Here is a 20,167-nt window from a genome sequence, read left to right as displayed (position 1 = left end):
CACTGCTAGAAAATTGAACTTTTTTTAATGCTCTCTTCTTTTTCTTTCTCATTATTCACGCCGTCCATAAAGGACTTTGGCCTCTCAAAATAATTTTGGGCCCCATAGATAAGGTTTATCATATATGTAAAAAATTCATTTTTAGTGGTAGTTCTATGGGAAACTACCTCTGAAAAAACAAGACATTTAATGTGTCATTAGATTTTACGAGCAACGTGCCCATGCGTTCCAATGAAACTAGGTAAATTTCCCGCGCGTTGCTGCGGGATTTTTATAAAAATAAATTATTATATACATAGCATGACTATATGATATTCAATATATTATGTATATATATATATATATATGAATTTGACTTGCATGTATTTTATTGTATCAGATTTAGTAAAAAAATGCTAAGCTAATAGAAGAAAAACTAATTTTTGTTTACACTATAGAGGAATTGGTGATAAAACAAATAGTGTATATACATGACTTGTATGTTAATAGATTAAAGATTTAAAGTATTTCACATGATATAGATGATATGATCATTTTTTGTAATTAATATGGGATGACATGGACTTAGTGGGGAATGATGTGGTAGAATATATAGTGGGCCATTTAGTGGAGAATGATGTGGACACCTTGCATGAAGAGATAATTCATCTAGTGGAGTTTAGCTTTATAAGAGTATATGACGTATAGCTTTAGTTATTTGTCCTAATATACCTTGGAATCAGACTTTATACCGTTATTGGACGCGTGCTATATGCTATCTTTTTCTATAAGCATGTGCCGTGAGTTTTGGATCACAGACATGATACTACTATTATCTCGGCAGTCGGCACAAGTACTATTCAATCTATAAAGGACTTTTATGCTAGAGCGAGTGGAACGACAAAATGACTTGAGAGAGAATGAAGGATCAAAGTTTGGGGGGCTCTTTAATATAAGGGATAGATGTAAATAAATAAACATATTATTGTTATTATTCTAGGGAAAATGGCAGAAAACATGATCTTGCTCTTGTATTGCATCCAAGCAAGTAGTTAGTTTTCTTTTGGCATACATCATTTGCTTGCTTTGTTTGTGTTGTTATCAATCACCAAAAGTGGGAGATTGTAAGGAAAATTTAGCTAGAGCCATTATTGATTTTGGTGATTGAGTGACACACCATGATCTATTAGATTTGATGTTGTGCACTAGTAGTATACAAGGGTTTAGTTCAATGGATGCTATCTAGGATGGACTGGATAAGGCAAGAATGGTGATCAAGTGTTGGAGAAGCTAAGCTGGCTCCGAAGACGTCAGAGGTGATTAAGAGATGTCCTGACCCCATAATTCTGCAAAGGATCGGATATAGAGGTTGCCATTTTCCCATTTATGTCCAGGCGCTTGCACGTGAATCATGGTCAATCCAACAACCACCCCGACAATTTGTTTTGGAAAAAGTAGAGCTTTTTATTCTTGAAAAGTTATAAAGTGATATGCCTAACTTTTTTTATGACAACTCCTCAACATTACTTTTCTACCTTTGTCTAAAAAAGTATTCCCATGGTTTTTGCTTTTTTTTGGACAGTTTTGTAGAGTTGTACGCACAACTTTTCTCTTCGATCAACATTACTTGTGTGCATTTACATTTTTCTCCAAAGCTGGTGTTCTCAGCATCGGAAACTGTTGTTTCTTATTGTTCTTTATAAAAACAAGGGTTATCTCCGTACAAAAAATAACTTATGTGCACATGTTTTTATGTGATAACTCGTCATCACTACTTTTTTATTATTATATTTGCAGATTTGTGATCATGAGACACGTGTAGCTGAGAAAAAGTTTTAAAAAATGATAGGAAAAAAGAAACAGAAAAGGGAAAAAAAGAGCCGGCATCAGAACAAACCCGACTAGCACGCATGGATTCGTCTATTCAATTGATAGTAAAAAAAAAGTACCATGGAACGAGTCTGCACGCACAACACGATTGGCAGAGTCGAGATGCTATACAAATGACTATTATACCCTTGTCATATATCAATGCAAACTCCTTCAAACAAAAGGGGTGAAGTTGTCTATTTACCTAAATGCCCCTATGATTTGCTGTACACACATGAAAAAAAAATACTCCTACAGTATTAACCGTCAGAATGCCCAGTGCCGCCGGACATGCATATTCGGATAGAAACAAGAAGGTTCGCGATCAGCCGATTACTCGGAGTTGTACCCTTTTTTATGGGCAAGATTTCTCTTTTTTTTATTATTTTATACAAGAGTAGGATACGTGTCGTGCTGTGGTTTCATTAGTGGAAGAGTGCAGGCCTATCCGGCTACTGTTTTGAGCATTCGTTGCTGGACAAAATTCAAATGCTAGGATTGCGTTATTTTTTGGACGGAGGGAGTACATCATACTATCTTATCAAATAATCAAATTTGCTTCAGTCACAGTTGTTTTCGCAATCTTATCGAGTCCTCTTTTAGTCTTGTGCATTTCACGAAGTCGGAATTCCATCTTCACTGCCTTTGCCCTTTCCGCTTCTTTTGAGCTAAGTCCATATTTTCCTCTTCACCTTTGGTAATCGACTCCAAAGTTACAGGGCTGTGATTTCTAAGCGAAGTCAAATCCCCAACAGTGCCCAATAGTCATATTTTGTTGCTGGTGCTGCCCGCCAAAACCACTATGTGACTATTAATATTTAAATATTTTAAAAGCTTTTTCCCAAAAGTAACATTGTTGTGTTTTTTTTTCAAAATTAACATGTTTGGCCGCGCTAATCTTTCTAGCGCAGCCAAACCACCCTAACATGCCACCTTGTCTGGCTCGGCAGTGGCACCGTAGCAGTGTGTCACCACACCGTGCAATGCTATTCCACTTAGCGTGGTAGTGGTGGTACAAAGACGTCGTGCGGTCTCGCCTCTCTCTCTCTCTCTCTCTCTTCCTCCCTTCTTCCCTTCCATTTTTCTCAAAGCGCTCTCGGATAGGATAGTTTATTAATAGAGGTGGTCACAAAATTTATGTCTTCTAAAATTCATGAGGATTTTTGGAGGCAGTTATTTTATTTACAACTGTGACAAAAATTTGACCGTCTCTCAAAATCAATTTACTGAGACGCTGGTAATGAGATCTATTTGCAGCTCATGGGTCTCTTATATGACACCCGCCTCTACTAATGCATCCGGCCCAATGAAAAGAGCAATAAGCTTAATGAAACCCTAAATAGATAACCCACTTCTCTCCATTCTCTCGATGTCCCTCTCCCCACACTATCCTCTCCTCATCTCTCTCGAGCTCCTGCATCCTCTCCCCAATTTAGGCTGTTGGTGGCAAACGTGCAGGTCACACGATCGGAGTCGATGGACCCGAGTGATGCAGCTACGTGTCCAGATTCAGCAGATTTGGAGCCAAACGACTAGAGTTGATGCGGGCAGAGGAGCCATGCAAAAAGAGTGTGGAGCCTGCAACCGGAGTTTTCATCTGCGGCTGAGGAGTCCTTGGTAGAAGGATCCACGATGATGACCTCGCCGCCCTTCTCTGTCATTCCAACCCCTAGTTTCGGTGAGCTATGGACTCTGTGGTGTTGGATCGAAATGACGCTAGAACGTCGTGGAACGTCGAGTTCACCGGCGACGTGGTGATTGCGATCACCACTTAACAGATTGAAACTAGAGAAGCAAAAACACAGGCAAGTATGGTATGGTTTTACTGCCTAACTCGCAGCCCCTCATGATATCTTTATTTGATATATATAGCCATGAGGCTCCCACGCCGTGCCGCATAGGAACAGGATACCGTTTCCTTGCGATCCCCGTTACAAGTGCCTAACACGCCACGACGTGGCAAATAGAGATTCCAACTCAAGCTTGACGTACCCAAGCATGACTTTGGTACATCTAACTCTAACCACGCTAGGACTCCTCTAGCATGACACCCTGATCTAACTAACACGAGATTACAAAGCTTGATTGCAACACTTAAGTCTAACAAATCACCCCCTAAGTTGTTGCACATCACCAACATCGAGAGCAGTCCGTAACTCAACAAATTTGACACGACTGAGCGGCTTCGTGAAAATGTCTGCCAACTGTCCAGCTGTCCCAACATGTTCAACTTCAACCCTGCCTTCCTCAATACACTCATGTATGAAGTGATACCTTGTGTCAATATGTTTACTACGATCATGATGAACCGGATTCCTGCTCAACGCAATTGCTGACATGTTATCCATCAACAGTTTCACCGGTGTCTCCTTCGTTCCTAGTAGATCAGCCATGAGTCTACTCAACCAAACGCCTTGACAGGCTGCTGCCGCTGCTGCCACATACTCAGCCTCACACGAGGATAGAGCAATGATTTTTTGTTTCTGAGATGTCCAAGTCACCAAGCTATTGCCGAGAAAGTAGATCACGCCAGTGGTGCTCTTCCTATCCTCTGAATCTCCAGCAAAATCACTGTCACTGAAACCTAGCAAGATCGATTTCAAATATGTTCCTTTCTCATAACTACATCCATAGCCTGTGGTGCCCTTTATATATCTCAACACTTGTTTGACTGCAGCCCAGTGTGCTTTTCCAAGAGCTTCCATGTACCTGCTTACCACCCCAACCGCATAATCTAGGTCTGGTCTGGTGTTTACCAGGTACCTGAGACTTCCAATTAAACTCATGTATGCCGTCACATTCATAGCTACAGATTCTTTTCCCTTTGTGAGTTTGAACCGTGGCTCCATCGGCGTGTCACAAGGATTACAGTGCTCCCTGCCTGCATTATCAAGTATCCTGACCGCATAAGCTACTTGGCTCAATGTTATTCCTCCTTTTCCCTGTTTACTTCAATTCCCAAGTAATAACTGAGAAGACCGAGATCACTCATGTTGAACTTCAATTTCATCTCTACCTTGAATCGATTAATGTCTTCAATCTTTGGCCCCAAGATGATAAGATCATCAACATACACAATCACAATTAGAAGAGAATCCTTGCTACTTCGCTTATATACGGTATTATCAAGTTTACTCCTGACAAAACCAAGAGCAGACAACTCCTTATCAAGCTTGAAGTTCCATGCACGCGGTGCTTGTCGTAAGCCATACAGTGCTTTTCTCAATCTCACCTTATCTCCCTTGCCAACAATGAAACCCGGAGGCTGTTGCACATAGACGGTTTCCCAGAGGTCTCCATTCAAGAATGCAGACTTGACGTCCATATGATGCACCTCCCATCCACTGTGCGCTGCAAGAGCCAACAATACCTTCACTGTCTCTATTCTGGCAACAGGTGCAAAGACTTCATCAAAATCCAGACCATGGCGCTGTGCATAGCCCTTTGCGACCAACCTTGCCTTATATTTCACAACATTGCCCTCTGGGTCCTTCTTTACCTTGAACACCCATTTGAGACCAATCGCCTTGTGATTCCTTGGGAGCTCACTGACTTCCCAAGTCTGGTTTGCCTCTATTGCCTGTATCTCGGTCTGCATTGCATCTCTCCAGCAATTCTCGGTTAGAGACTGCTCCACTGAATTTGGTTCCTCAGTTGCAATGAGACACAAGCCACTATACTCCAACTAAAAGGGCACAGTTGACTCTAGCAAATCTGGTACTGGACGATACCAGAGTGGTACTCCTTCTAAATCTTCCTTAGCTCCAGTGGGTGGCGTGGCCCATTGTATTTGTGCCGGTGCCCCACTTGCCGAGGTTCCAGGTGTGCCACCCGTCGATGATGAAGTACCAAGAGATGGAGTTGGTGGAACAGGTGAACCGGGTACCACAGCAGCTCTAGCAGAATCGCTCGCAGCTCCTGCTTCTAAACTTCCACTGTCTGAATCAGCCGCCCCGTCTATTGTCGGATCGGCAACAGTAATGTTTTCAGGCCAACTGAACACTGCTTCCTCTGATTCTTGTACGTCCGATGCTGTGTTTGTTCCACTCACCCCCCAAGTCCAGCTCTTCTTCTCATCGAAAATAACATCCCTTGAGATCATGAGTCGTTGTTTCACCGGATCATAAACCCGATACGCTTTTGAATATGGTTCGTACCCAAGGAAAATACCAGGTACTGTCCTGTCTTCGAGCTTGGTCACACCCGGTCCAACCTTCTTTGCATAGGCCATGCAACCAAAGGTCTTCATATGTCGCGCACTTGGTTTCTTCCCATACCAAGCTTCATAGGGTGTCATTTTATTTGGGCTTTTAGTAGGTGCTCGGTTCAGCAAATATACTGCTTCACCCCAGAAACGCCCCGGCACTTGTTTTGATTTGAGCAAACATCATGTCATTTCCACCACAGACTGATTCCTTCTCTCGACAACGTCGTTTTGCTGTGGTGTATAGGGTGCAGTAGTATTGTGTCTTATGCCATGAGCATTGGAATAAACTATAAACGCACCTAAATTAAATTCCCCTCCTCAGTCTGTTCTGAGCGCTCTCAGTTTCAGACCTGATTCCATCTCTGCTGCTACTTGTATCTTCTTGAAACTCTCAAATGCCTTATCTTTTGTTTTCAAGAATTCCACCCACATGTAGCGACTAAAATCATCAACTACCAGCAAGAAGTATAACTTGCCACCCGGGGTTGACGGTGTCACCGGCCCGCAGAGATCTCCATGCACCAGCTCGAGCCCCTTGGTTGCCCGATATGCAGTCGCCAGTGGAAACGGTTTGCGATGATGTTTGCCAAGAGCACAACCATCACAGACCTGTTCACCTTGCTGTATCAAAGGAATACCATCCACCATCTTCTTGGAGCCTAGGTCATGAAGTGACCTGAAGTTAAGATGCCCAAACTGAGCATGCCACAACCATCCGGCTTCATCCATCTTCGATAGTAAACAAATCGGGGACGTCATATTTACTGACATGACATACAGCCGGTTTTTCCTTTTAGCCTTGATCAGCAAGTTCAATTGCCCTTTACTTCACTCATATATCGTCATCACACCTCTATCGATTTCTACTCGACATCCAGCCTCCTCCAACTGACTGAGACTAACTATGTTACATCGGAGTGAAGGTATATAATATACTTCGGTGAGAACACGGTGATCTGTATGTTTCCCGGCGATTGTGACTGCCCCCATCTCACAGATTTCCACCCTTGAGCCATCCCCAAATCTGACAACTCCTTTCGCTGATTCATCCAAAGATGCCAGAGACTCTCGACAACCTGTCATATGGTTGGTGGCTCCAGTATCAAGCACCCAGGTTCTTACATCATAGGTGGATGGAAATACACGTTCTTGATTTAAAAACACGTTGTTTCCTCCTACCGCGGTGGTGCGCACCACGTTGCACACCTGAGCAACCAATAGTGCTCCATTATCCCCTTCATTGTTCACGTGATGAGCTACCTCCTGCTTGTCCCCTTGTGCTTTACGCCTTGGGCACTCCTTGTGCCAGTGTCCATAAGCCCCACACTTCCCGCACTTGCCCCTCCTCTTTGGCGTGTTCTGAGAAGAGGATCCAGAGTCCCTCGCCACACCATCGCCACCTTTGTTGGAACGCTTCCGGTGCTTCTTGTCATGGGCCTGATGACCTCCACCACCACCCTTGAAACCTGATCCAGATGATTCAGATATCATCCGAGCTTTGTTTCGCGCAGCCCACTTCTCCTTCATCAACAAAAGCTTTGTAGCCTTCTCTGCAACCTGATCAACGGATGATTCAAGTCTTTCCTCAGCCGCCCTAAGATGCGCCACCAAATCTTCAATGGTGAGAGTTTTGAGATCTTTTACCATCTCAACAGCCACTGCCACCTGAGAATACTTTGATGGCACAACACGTAAGAACTTCTTCACCATCCTTGTATCAGTCACGCTCTCCTCACCGAGACCGCGCAGATCAGTAACCAGCTTGGTTATGCGAAGCGCAAAATCGTCAATAGACTCTCCGGGTTTGAATGTCATCGCCTCAAACTCGCCTAAGAGCTTTTGTGCATTGACTTTCTTCAAGCGATCCGTCCCAAGACGCATAGTCTTGATAGCCTCCCAAGCTTCTTTAGCCGTCTTCTTGTTGGGCAGCATGGAGTGCATCGCTGTTGGCACGCCCCGGAGCATAGAACCCAACGCCAACCGATCTTGACGTCTCTCTGCCTTCTCACCCATCTCGATGGCATCCCAAAGATTTAACCCTTCAAGATTACACTGAATATGAGACGCCCAATTTTGATAATTTGATCGGGTTAGGACTGGCCACGTCAAATTTTCAGTCGGGGTTAACGTCTTGTCAATGTCAGCCTTGCCGTCGCCCATGGTGATCACGCTTCGTTCTGCCTAGCCCCTTGCGCTTCGAGATGAATGGCTTGCTTCTGCCTCCTCTACAACCTCTCGCCTCCAATGAACGTCCCCCTTTGGCTCTGATACCAATTGTTGGATCGAAACGATGCTAGAACGTCGAGTTCACCGGCGACGTGGTGACTGCGATCACCACTTAACAGATTGAAACTAGAGAAGCAAAAACACAGGCAAGTATGGTATGGTTTTACTGCCTAACCGCAGCCCCTCATGATATCTTTATTTGATATATATAGCCACGAGGCTCCCACGCCGTGCCGTATAGGAACAGGATACCGTTTCCTTACTATCCCCGTTACATGCGCCTAACACGCCACGATGTGGCAAATACAGACTCCAACTCAAGCTTGACATACCCAGCATGACTTTGGCTACATGTAACTCTAACCACGCTAGGACTCCTCTAGCATGACACCCTGATCTAACTAACACGAGATTACAAAGCTTGATTGCAACACTTAAAGTCTAACAGGTGGCTGTGGATCTCATGCCATATTGATATGATGAGGACATGGCGGCGGTGCGGGCCGATTCAACGCTAGGGGAGCCGCAGGTGACGCTGTGGCGCTAGAGCCATGTCTACGGGCCATGGCGGCGGGGATGCGCATGCGTGCACAATGAAGATCCGCCACCGACGAGCTTCTCACGGATCCCACACAATGAAGACAGGGCACAACATCACGGGTGAGGAGATAGCTTCAGTACGGCAGTGGCTTCCAACAGTGTGGTAATGCCTGCAGCAGAAATGAGGCGCCGACAGCGCTGTGGCTTCTCCAACTGGGATGGACTCGGTGGGTTAGGCAATGGGCTTTGTATTTGTTGTCAATTTGATCTTAACAAATAACGGCACCTATTTTTGACACAACATACTCCCTCAATATATCCCAAAATAACTACACGTCTAGATTTTTAAAAAATGTTAACTTCTAAAATTTGACCAAATATATATATATGAAATTATATTAATATTTATGATACATAATAAATATTGGTTTAATTGTGGGAATATATTTTTATAAGAGTAAAATACACTGGCGGCTCTTTAACTTGTCAGTCTGTGCCACTTTGGTCCATGAACTTGCAAACTCGAAAAAGTGACTCCTGAACTTGTCCGTCTGTGCCACTTTGGTCTATGAACTTGCAAACGCAAAACAGTAGCCCCTGAACTTGTCGGCCTGTGCCACTTTGGTCCATAAACGTGTAAAGGCTCATTCAGCGCGTCAACAAATATTTATTTATTTCATAACTAATTATTAATGAAATGCTAAATTCATGAAATATTTTGTGTAGCCTCTTCATGTGTACTTTTCCCGAGAAAAATATGAAACCTAGAAAACGAATAATTTTTGCTTGTTTTAAAATTATCTCTTTTAATTAATAAATTCAACGAATTGATATATTATTTGATATATTTGACGCTACGAATAAAAATATATCAATTTCGTAAATTAAAAAAGAAGTGCTGACATCATCGCTGACGTCAGCACCATAAACGGTGCCTGCATGACCTACCAGAGGCAGTCACATGGCAGAACAGTGCCATGCAGCCGGTGTTATTTTCGTATTTGCATGTTCATGGACCAAAGTGGCACACGTCGACAAGTTTAGGGGGCACATTTTCGCGTTTGCAAGTTCATGGACCAAAGTGGCACATGATGACAAGTTTAGGGGCCTGTTTTTCGCGTTTGCAAGTTCATGGACCAAAGTGGCACAAGACGACAAGTTAAAAGGGCGCCGATGTATTTTACTCTTTTTATAATAAACATATTTGGACATACAACTGTTAATAATAGTTTATATAAATTTAGTCCAAATTTAAAAAGTTTTGACTTCTTAAAGAGTGAGATGTGCAATTATTTTTGGTCAAAGCATGTAGCCTACAAAGTTGGTACAGTTCAAGTTGATAGCCAATTATAAGGACATGTTTGAAACTACGCTATTAACAATGGTGCTTCTGCAAACTATGACATTTATAATAGGATGTTTTGAATTAACCCTACAAATTACCCTTAATTAATGATGGGAGAGTTTCAACGAATTTAAGTACTCAAAATTATACAGACATAAATAAAGCCTGATATGTTTCGTGCATTAACTTCTTATTATCTACTGTGATGCATATAGGCTTAATTTATTTCCTTTATAAAAAAATAGGGAGCATTTAATTTTACTCTTGGAATGTTATTCAGGCAGCAACAAATGTAATTAAAGTTTTACTGATTTAGATTTGGCTGGCCACATATTATATAAACAAATCCAGGGCCAGCTCTGACATCTAAACTCTCTTTGGTTCGACTTGATCACATCACTAGAGCCTAATAAGCTCGATCCAGCCATGGCGAAGCAACTCCTCATTCTTGTGGCCACCATCATTGCTTTGATGCTCCGAGCCACTTATGCAAGAATCATACAGATTAACCCTGCCGGGTCAGTATATCACCTGTTGGAGCTGAACAACTTGCCGCAGGGCCTCCTACCACTTGGTGTGCAATCCTATGTGCTTGGTGCCGGTGGAGCTTTGGATGTGAAATTGTCCAGTGAGTGTAACGCATTTGTCACATTCTCCGGTAGGAAATTCGAGTTTGTGTACGCTACCGAAGTAAACGGGGTTATCAAGTCAGGATCCATTAGCAGTGTATCTGGGGTGAGTGTGCAGGTGGAATTTGTTTGGCACGTTTTGCACGAAGTCACTCGTGCAGGCAAGCAGCTCAAGATCCAGCTAGGGAACAACACTCTGTCATTCCCAGTCAGTGCCTTCACTGAGATCCCCAGCTGCAACCGAGGCATCGAATCCTCGACTGATGCGTTCGCCTAGAGCCATGTCGATTAGAGATGAATATACATGATACTTTTTGTCGATTAGAGATGAATAATATACAGGTTTACTTGGTGATATGTAGTCTCTTGAAGCCTTTTTGTCAGATGTTCTGTATCCTGCCTATTATATTTTTCATCATATTTTCTATTAAAATGGTACTAGACATTAATTATATCCATGGACCTTCAACAACCAGGGTAGAGCAAGCATGCGAGAGGAATCCACATAAGTATATGCAGCTCTAAGAAGGCCATTCTCTGATGAATAGCATTATCATATCAGAGGCCATTTTGATTGAAAGAATCGGTCCAAAGCTGATACAAAATAAACGAGAAAGAGCGGTCAAACAAGTTTATTAAGTAAAAAAGGATGGCCGCAAAAATGAATGATAAAGTCTAAATTCACTGAACAAATGCCTATCAATGTGTTGCAAACTTTGGCTAATAATATCAAGAGCATAGATAATGTAGTTATTGATAATTTAATAAGATGCTAAATCTGAAATAAAAGAATTGGAGTTACCAAAAATCTAGGCAGAATTGCCGCTGTCCACAATCAATATGCCAAAAGAGAAAGCTATAGAAGCTTAGTGCATAAAAGATCAAAGAGAGAAATATGGATTGGGTTCCTCAAGGAAGTATTTGAGTTCAAGACAAAAGTGCAATCAAGCAAGAGGTGCTAGCCAAGGAAAATAGAAGACACCAGAAACAATAATCGATGCTGGTTACTTTGGAACCGTTACTGTACTTCATTACTACCAGAAACCGGCAGGGACGATAGCCTGTCATGGTACATCACTGTTGATTTTTGGCTTCAACTGGCAGTGATAGGTCCAACCGATAGTGATATTCGGGTCTTCACTGTCGGTTCACAACACCATCGGTTTAGCCAAGAACCTGCGGTGATAATGGGTCATCATTTCCAGTTTAGCCAAGAACCAACATTGATACTATCACTGTCGGTTCATGGATTGAACCAACGGTGATGCTGCAAGAAAATTTTATATGTTTTTCATATGTCGCCCGATAAAGATGAACTTTATCTCAAAGTTGTAGTACTCGACGAGATCTACAACTTTATAGTTTAAAGAGATAATTTAGATGTTCAGATGTTTTATTTGTAATCATTTTTCTAACAATAATTAATTTCGATATCTTAAATTTAAAATCTGAATTTTCAAAACAACCTCGAATAGATAAACACCCGAAACAAAAATTGTAGACCCCAAAAATTTATGCAAGTCTGTAGTTGATAATATTTCCATTTGAAATCACCTTGTCATGGGAAGCTACATCTGAATGTCTCAAATTGAAAATTGAAATTTTATAAATTACCTCGAATGGAGAAAGTACCAAAATAAAAGTTAAAGATCTCTAAAAGTTACAAAACTTTGTAGTTGATAACTTTTTTATTTGAATTCATCCAAGATTCTAAGTATTCGTTTTGAAATAAAATGAACATAAAATGGCTAGGACGAAAATCTCATTTGGAGATAAATAGGTTATAGGTGGAATGGTTAGGGGTTCAAGACATGAAGGAGGATTACGGGGGTTCAAGCACCGGTGGCCATGAAGCGTGCGTTTTTAGCTAAAAAATCGAGTAAACTGAGGCTTGGGTGCTCATTGAAGAAAAAAGAAGAAGAAAGAAAAAAAGAGGACAAAGTCCCAATTAAAAAAAAGAAAAGAGAGATTGAGAGATTGTGAGCAACCTAGGTTCTCCCAAAGTCTTCAAGTTCAAAAGAGAGGTACGTATTTCTTTAAGGAGCAAAAGTAGAATTAGGGCTTCACCATTACCATCATATACACCCCTTCATAACCACTTACACCTACCATTACCACCATCCACCGTATCCCACATACATGCACATCTTAATTTGATTGTATGACTTGTTTCTCTGGATCCATTGTTTGACTTAACAATACATGTTTGCAAGTATGTATAAGTTGTCTTCCCACATATGAGCTCCACATAAGCTTATTAGTTATAGGGTGAGAGAGAGGGCACAATGCTACTATGCCTAATGCCAAAAATACCACATATCTTGAGAGATAAGAGAAGGCATACATCATTAATGCCTTGGTAAGGATCCACAAATACCACATATGAGAGACTTGAGAGGGTTATACATAGGAATCTCAGAGTTTTATTTGAAAATCCACAAAAACTCTAGAATGAAGGTTGATCGATGAGCTAGAGACATAGTGCTTGACTTAACCGTTCTATCTTTCAACTGCTCAAAACCTACGTAACGTCTACAAGCCCCATGGTAGAAGGTAAAATGGGTAAGTTTGAAGTCAAAATAGTTTACTCTAATCCTAAGGAGAATTCTTGTTTGAACGCATGTGTACTTTTAAGGCGTGAAAGCATTGCAGCAACTCCTAATCCATCACCGAGTTTATCTTTGCTTAGGGACGAGCAAAGGGTAAGCTTGGGGGAGATTGTTGATAGTAGATAACTATCATTTTTTATATCAACAAGAGAATGAAATAAGGGCATAAAAGCAATCACCAACATAGAACTAGGGGTACACTGACAGAATTCCACGAGTTTTGGTGAATATCTATTTTTGTAGGGGGTGATCGGAAAATAACCAAAGGAGGTCTACATGTTATGATTACAAAGAGATAAATGAGATATCTACGCAACATATGAAAAAGAATAGTCTAGACGGGTCAGGAAGGCACCCGAATGAAGGAGAAAGCGAGAGGGTCCACATTCAGAGCACCCACTCTAGGCCCCTAGGGCGGGAGCCCTCCCCCTTGACCAATTAGAAAAAAAGTTCGTGGATCGAGGATAAACCAACTTTGAGGAGTAATAATCTTCGTCCATTAACATCATTTGATCGATCCGACGGCTACGGTTCATCCCACCGGCCTATATCAGCAAGGTCCTCAGAACTAGAACGGGATTTGCGCAGAGCAAAAGCAGGTTGAGGAAGGGACTATGGGTGAGGGTGGGTATAGGGAGGGAAATGAGAGTCCATACCCTTGACCAGGGATAGAGTCTGGGACTCGAGCACTCAGTGATGGTGTTCAACATCGTGCCCAACAAATGATCCAGTAACCTTGGGACCAGCGGAGGACAATGCCCCGGCTGCTGTCACAACCGGAGGAGGCATGTCAAATAGTGTCCCGGCCGCGGTAACCACCGGAGGGGCTTCTCGAACGGTGCGCCAGCCGCAGCCAACACGGGTGGGTGTAGGATGCCAGTCGCGGCGCCTGGAACCATTTCTAGGGCCGTGCGGCTCACCGTCTTACGAAGGGCCATCATCTCCTCCCGCAGCTTCTCCACGGCCTCCTCCGACTTGGGGATTATTGCACCGATCTCGGCGCAGAGTTCCTGTACGGACGAGTAGATGGCAGGCTTCCAATCGCTGAACACCCTCGCCACATCCTTGAGGCGACCAAATAGGCCGGCGATGGAGCGCTCTACTGCCCCAATGCGGTCGCCCAGCGATGAACTGACCTTTGCGATGCTGGCTTCGAGGGGCGTCTTCATCGATTTCATCTCATCGAGCATCAGTTTGAATTTGGGTTCCATTGCTCCCCGATCTCTGAGGAAACGTGTAAAGTTGTCGTAATCTATTTGGTGGGGCTCCAGGTAGGGTTGAGTGGACAACAAACTTCAGTTCACGCCGACCAGATCGGACCTATGGTTCGCGCGATTCCTCACCGGAGCGAGGACTCAGCGATCCGCTGCTGACGGGGGCTACGATCCTAGATCAACGCAAGAACAAGAAGCAGTGCCGAGGCGAGGATGGATGCCAATTGTTAATAGCAGTGGCTAGGGAAGAAGCTAGGAATCAGAGTTTGGGGAGGGATGCAGCGAATGCGGACGACGAACAGATGAGTTCAGTATAGTAGGAAAATGGGTTTATACAAGTTTATAGCCAACTCAGGCACTCTCGCCACTTAAGAGCATCTCCAAGAGACTAGGTAAAATTATATTCTAAATTATAAGATTTAGCCATTGTGTAAAATAAAAAACTCACTCAAAGCGTAAAATTCTACAACAGCCTTTGTATAGGATAGCTAGTGAGGACGATATACTATATATGACAAGCGAAAATTTAGGAATAGAAAACTTGCTATTTTAGCAAACCAGATAACACACTTGTTGGACTTTAATTTTTGCTTTAAAAATATAAAAATAGCCTAATTAACATGGATAGCTTGGAGTTGCTCTAAGCATAGAAACACAACACGCTACTCCTAGCCAACAGGTCACACGTTCCATTCTGGGCCACATAGGCGCACGTTCCTATTCTTGGGCCTGGGCTTCCGGCCCACATCGTCTCTAGCTGTGCCACTGTCCTTACCATCAGCAGCAGTGTCGTTGCTGACAAGTTCTGATGATTATGGGTGGGTTTAATAATTATACATGGTAATGATGCTACCATCCGATCAAATTTTTTTTTTGAAAAGAGGATTGACCTCTGCTTTTTAGAAAGCATAACAGTACGATACAAGCGTTCCACAAGAAAGAATATCCAAGATAACAAGCCTAATCCAACTAGAGGAAACTAGATCTCCTGCTACCATCCGATCAATGGTCCTGAGAGCAAGTAATGTATAACAGAAGAAGAGTAAATATGATCTAGTAGAGTAGTTGGCCAATGCAAGAAGATGTGGTGAACCTATGTGATGTCTCAGTCTCACTGAGGTAGTAGCGCACTAGCTAGAGCAGGCACTGTTGCGTGTGATCGGTCTGGTACTGCTGGAGCCACAGCCACACATCGCATGGTCGATGCCCACAGCTGCAGGCTTGCAGTTGCAGCACATGCATGCACTTGATGTCTCATCTCATCTACTACTTTTGCCGTGGCATATAGATGCTCAACAAATGGTGCAGTAATTCTGCGATCGAACAACGTGAGTGAGCTCACCGCCATCGGCAAGCGAGTACTCATCTACAAACCGACGGATCGAAGTGAGTGTGAGTCTGCTGCTTTGCTTGTATAGTAGTTGTATTGGTCTACTGATCTGATCTCTCTCTCTCTGCAAGACTGCAGCCGCCTGCTGCAAAGCAGGAAGAACGTGGGCTCCAAACTGCCTGAACAAGGACGGTCAAAAGAGAGATGCTCTGGCAGTTAAAGAGCATCATACACGGTTCTCGCATGAGCCAACCACAGACAAGCTCCAATGCAAGATGCATTTATCTGCCAAGTTCTCGGCAAATATATATGCACTGCTTGCTCCATCAGTTGCTCATACCGTAGTGGAGGCCGGACTGACCCATAGCTCTCTCATCGATCAGTAGTCACTAGCAGTAGCTCGATCAATCGCTGACAGTGTGTTCAGTTCAGCATGGAGGGTGGTCGACGTTCTTCCACCGCGCTGGTCCTCCTGGCGCTTATGCTCGCCGTCAGCAGCGCTACCACTGCAGCGGCGGCGGCACAACGCCGGCAGCCGCCGGGACCCCGGAGCTACAAGCTCATCACTGTTATGACCAGTCTCGGTGACCGGGCCAGGTTAGCCGTGAGGGACGACGACTCGCCGATCGCCGGCTTCGCCAACGGGAAAAACGACTGGTTCAACATACAAGGAAGCGAGGACCTCCTGCAGCCCTTCCGGAACAGGTACGGCGGCGGCGGCGACAACGACATCCCCGGCCATGGCCTAGTCAATCTGCTGGGGGCGCTGGTGAAGAAGAATGCCACATCGTAGGCCGGGCATCTGCTCTTACTAGCTAGCTCACTATGTAATAAGCTACAATTGTGTAGCCAGTCACTGTCGTGCTAGAATTCTCGTTCGTGCCTGTGTAAGCTTTTGTTTCATTATGTTCTTAACCTTTTTAGTCTGCTGGTCTTCTTTCATTATCGTTCAAGTGCCTGTGTAAAGTTTTATTGATCACTATGCTGTGAAACTTTGTGTTGAGCTCCAGTTTGGTGTTAATTACATACATTTTTCTTGTATTATAGAACCTTGGCGAAGCTAGAGTAAAACGAGGAGATGATAAACTTTTTACTGAAATGAAGATGTTTTGACTCGCAAAAAAATTGAAATGACTTATATATAATTTTGGATGGATCGGAGGCAGTAGTTATATATGGTCCGATGATTGAATCATGCAATTCCTTTCCAAAAGTGAATGTGAGTGTTTATATATACTTCTGACAGTAGTAGAAAAATACAAACAAGCCCTAATTAAACAACCCCCAAACTGTCACAGCCTTCTCATGCCATTTGTGTGTCCATCGACTAGTCCGTACTCCTTAGGGAGGAAATTCAGCATTAAAGCCGATTGGGGGGCCCTAGCTAATTAATCCTCGATGCAATGTGGTTTTGGCCAAAATATATAAAAAAACATTTTTATAAAAAGGCTACATACAAATGGATTTGGCCCCTAGGCTATCCTAGTAGTGCTGCAAAACAAACAACATTGCAAAAGACAGGGCACACTACCATGCATGCAAATGCACTAGCTACTTGAACCGGAGTAATTCTTATGAGCACTCATGTACAAATGGTTTTACAAATGTCCTTGATTTTTTAGGAATGGTTCATGTTGCAATGTAGTTTTCAAACCGTCCCTAGAAATCAAATTTCGAGAAGCAGTTGGCTTAGTGACAATCACCTCTAGAAATCAAATTTCTCTTATATGCAAACTGCCTATCGAAATGATTAGCCTCAACCACCCTTAAAAATAGCTATCGAGCATGTAACTTAATAACTTTTTAAATCATGTTTGACAAACCCAAACTTTATATATATATATATATATATATATATATATATATATATATATATATATATATATATATATATATATATATATATATTCAGGAGTTCAAATATACAATTTATGTTTTCAAAATTAGAAAATCAAATTTATTTTATTTCAAACAACCTCATATATATGTAAACAAGCCGGCAATACCAAAGTTGTAGAACTTGACAATATCTAGAGTTTTATAGTTGAGCCTTTTTTTATATTTAGGGATCATCTAGGGGTTAAATATTAAATACAATATATAGGGGTAAAATAATAACTTTTTTTTTAGAAAACCAAATTTTATAGTTGGCATGCAGTTGCACTGATCGGTCCTGTACCTCAATACAAGCGTCTCCTGCAAAGGGTAAAAGCGTTGGCATTGCGCTATAAAGAATTAGGAAGAACATTGGAACGTGGCCGCCAGAGAGACTCCCCGAGCAGGGGACGGTCAACAAAGCCGCTAGCTTCTACCATGTTCACCCACCTTGCTTGCATGCACTTGATGTACGTACTATAGCCACTACGGTACTAGCTAGTTGTGCAATGCAATCCTTGTGATTCTGCGCGTTTCCATGCACCATGTATGTATAGTGGCCTCCGTTGTTGTTTCCACTCGACCAGGCCAGTTGCTGTCGATCCTGCAGCGATATTCCACCACCATTCGAGATGGAGCATCCTTCTCTTTCCATGGCGATATTCCTCCTTGCTCTCTCTCTCCTACCCAGCAACAACATCGACCAAGCACAGGCATCACCCGCAGCAGGTGAAAAACCAAACCACGGCGGCACGGCGCCGGCGGAGCTGATCCCTATCAAGCTGGTGGGACGCGACGGCGACAGGATCACCCTAGCCCTGCAGCCCCACGACCTCTCCCTCGCCGGCTTCGCCAACGGGAGCCACCACTGGTTCATCTTCCCCGGCAACGAGCACCTGATCCGCAACGGCACCACGCTCCCGTTCGGCAACACCTACCGCGACCTCATCGGCGGGCTGGCCAACCTGCCGAGCCTGCCGCTAGGGCGGGAGCCCGCGCTGCGCGCCATCAGCGCCATCTCCGCGTGCGACGTCGACGACGAGCTGGGCGCGCTCAAGCGCGGGCTGGCCACGCTCACGGTGACCAAGTGCGAGGCGCTGCGGCTGGCGCCGGTCAGGGACACGGTCTCCGGCGGCTGGGAGAGCGGCGACGCGCGCCTCACCGAGCAGCACCTCCGGTACATCGAGCACTGGGACACCATCTCCTTTGAGATCGTCCGCGCGCACAAGACGGGGGAGTGGAACGGGCCGTTCACCGAGCTGCTCAGGAAGAAGGCCGACATCCACAGCAAGGAGGAGGCGCTCGCCGTCGTCAGTGTGGTTGCCAATCCTACCTTGGCTCAGGTTCTCATGGCGCACGCTCGCAGTGCCTGACTGCCAATTGATCTGACGACGTAGCAATTGATCTTGAGTTCTTCACTGTTGGTTTTGCTTCTCAGAATAATAGGCTACTAATTAATAACGTACGTAGAATCATCTGTAGCTTAGCTTGCTTTTTATCGGTCTCGTGAGTGTTTTAATGTGTGTCCCAGTTCGGAGTTTCCAACAACAACACTAGATGTTTTTGTTTATTGAAAGGTTTCAGCAGTACTTGTTTAAAATCTTAGATAGATTGCGCTTTGAGTTCATCGGCTGGGGTGCGTTCTACTTTTCCTCCTACGGTCATGCTCATGTAAAACAAAACAGAACGAGAAGAGAGGTTGCAAGCGTGTTGGAAACAAACTCCTTCACATAAAAACTGTACATGATCTTATTAACTTCTCAAAATACATCTTTTAAACATGAAGATATCCTACGGTAAAGTTTTCTTTGCCCTTGAGGGCATGTGCCCTCACTCTCCTACCCATTGGATTCGCGAATCTGCTTTGAGATGTGTGTTTGCACACTTCTCAATGCGAATCCAATGGGCGGGAGAGTGAGGGCATATGCCCTTAAGGGCAAAAAAACCGCGTTCGATATCCTACACTAAAGCTGGATAAAATATGTTTTTAAACATGAAGATATACCCTACACACAAGTGCAGGATAAAATCTGAATTTTATCATGTTGTCATAGCTTGAGTTGAAAAAACATGTAACAATGGTTGTTATACATTCTTTTAGGTTTTAGCCCTACGTAAACTCAATTTTGAATATACCATAAACTTTTCATTGTGTGCATTTCCCTCACAGCCCGTCTGGATGTATGAAATAGGCATGGAATTATATTGGGACGTTTGGTATTGGGCCAGCTCATGCCACACGATTAGGTGTCCACAGAGTTACAGTTTGGAAACCAATCTTATATTACTAATGATGTAACAATATTTTCTCAAACCGTATTCGTGACCAGAACATAATTTATAT

At 43.5% G+C, this 20,167-nt stretch overlaps 3 protein-coding genes across 3 annotated transcripts; 2 read left to right on the top strand and 1 right to left on the bottom strand.

Annotated features, from left to right (window-relative positions):
• Positions 6,374 to 8,215, bottom strand: LOC110436288. Its single transcript, XM_021462949.1, has 2 exons — positions 6,992 to 8,215; positions 6,374 to 6,784 (listed from the first exon to the last, which is right to left on the bottom strand). Exons 1-2 carry the CDS (start codon positions 8,213 to 8,215, stop codon positions 6,374 to 6,376), a joined length of 1,635 nt encoding a protein of 544 aa, XP_021318624.1.
• LOC8080253 lies at positions 10,593 to 11,072 on the top strand. Its single transcript, XM_002447374.1, has one exon. It carries the CDS (start codon positions 10,593 to 10,595, stop codon positions 11,070 to 11,072), a length of 480 nt encoding a protein of 159 aa, XP_002447419.1.
• On the top strand, positions 18,456 to 19,441 carry LOC8065959 (60 kDa jasmonate-induced protein). The gene has a single exon (XM_002447373.2). The coding sequence runs from the start codon at positions 18,456 to 18,458 to the stop codon at positions 19,194 to 19,196; it is 741 nt and encodes a 246-aa protein (XP_002447418.1). The 3' UTR covers positions 19,197 to 19,441.

The sequence above is a fragment of the Sorghum bicolor genome, chromosome 6 (genome assembly GCF_000003195.3).
Source record: "Sorghum bicolor cultivar BTx623 chromosome 6, Sorghum_bicolor_NCBIv3, whole genome shotgun sequence".
NCBI lineage: Eukaryota > Viridiplantae > Streptophyta > Magnoliopsida > Poales > Poaceae > Sorghum > Sorghum bicolor.
Note: the sequence above shows the minus strand (reverse complement) of the source record. Positions and strands in the feature narration are given on the sequence as shown.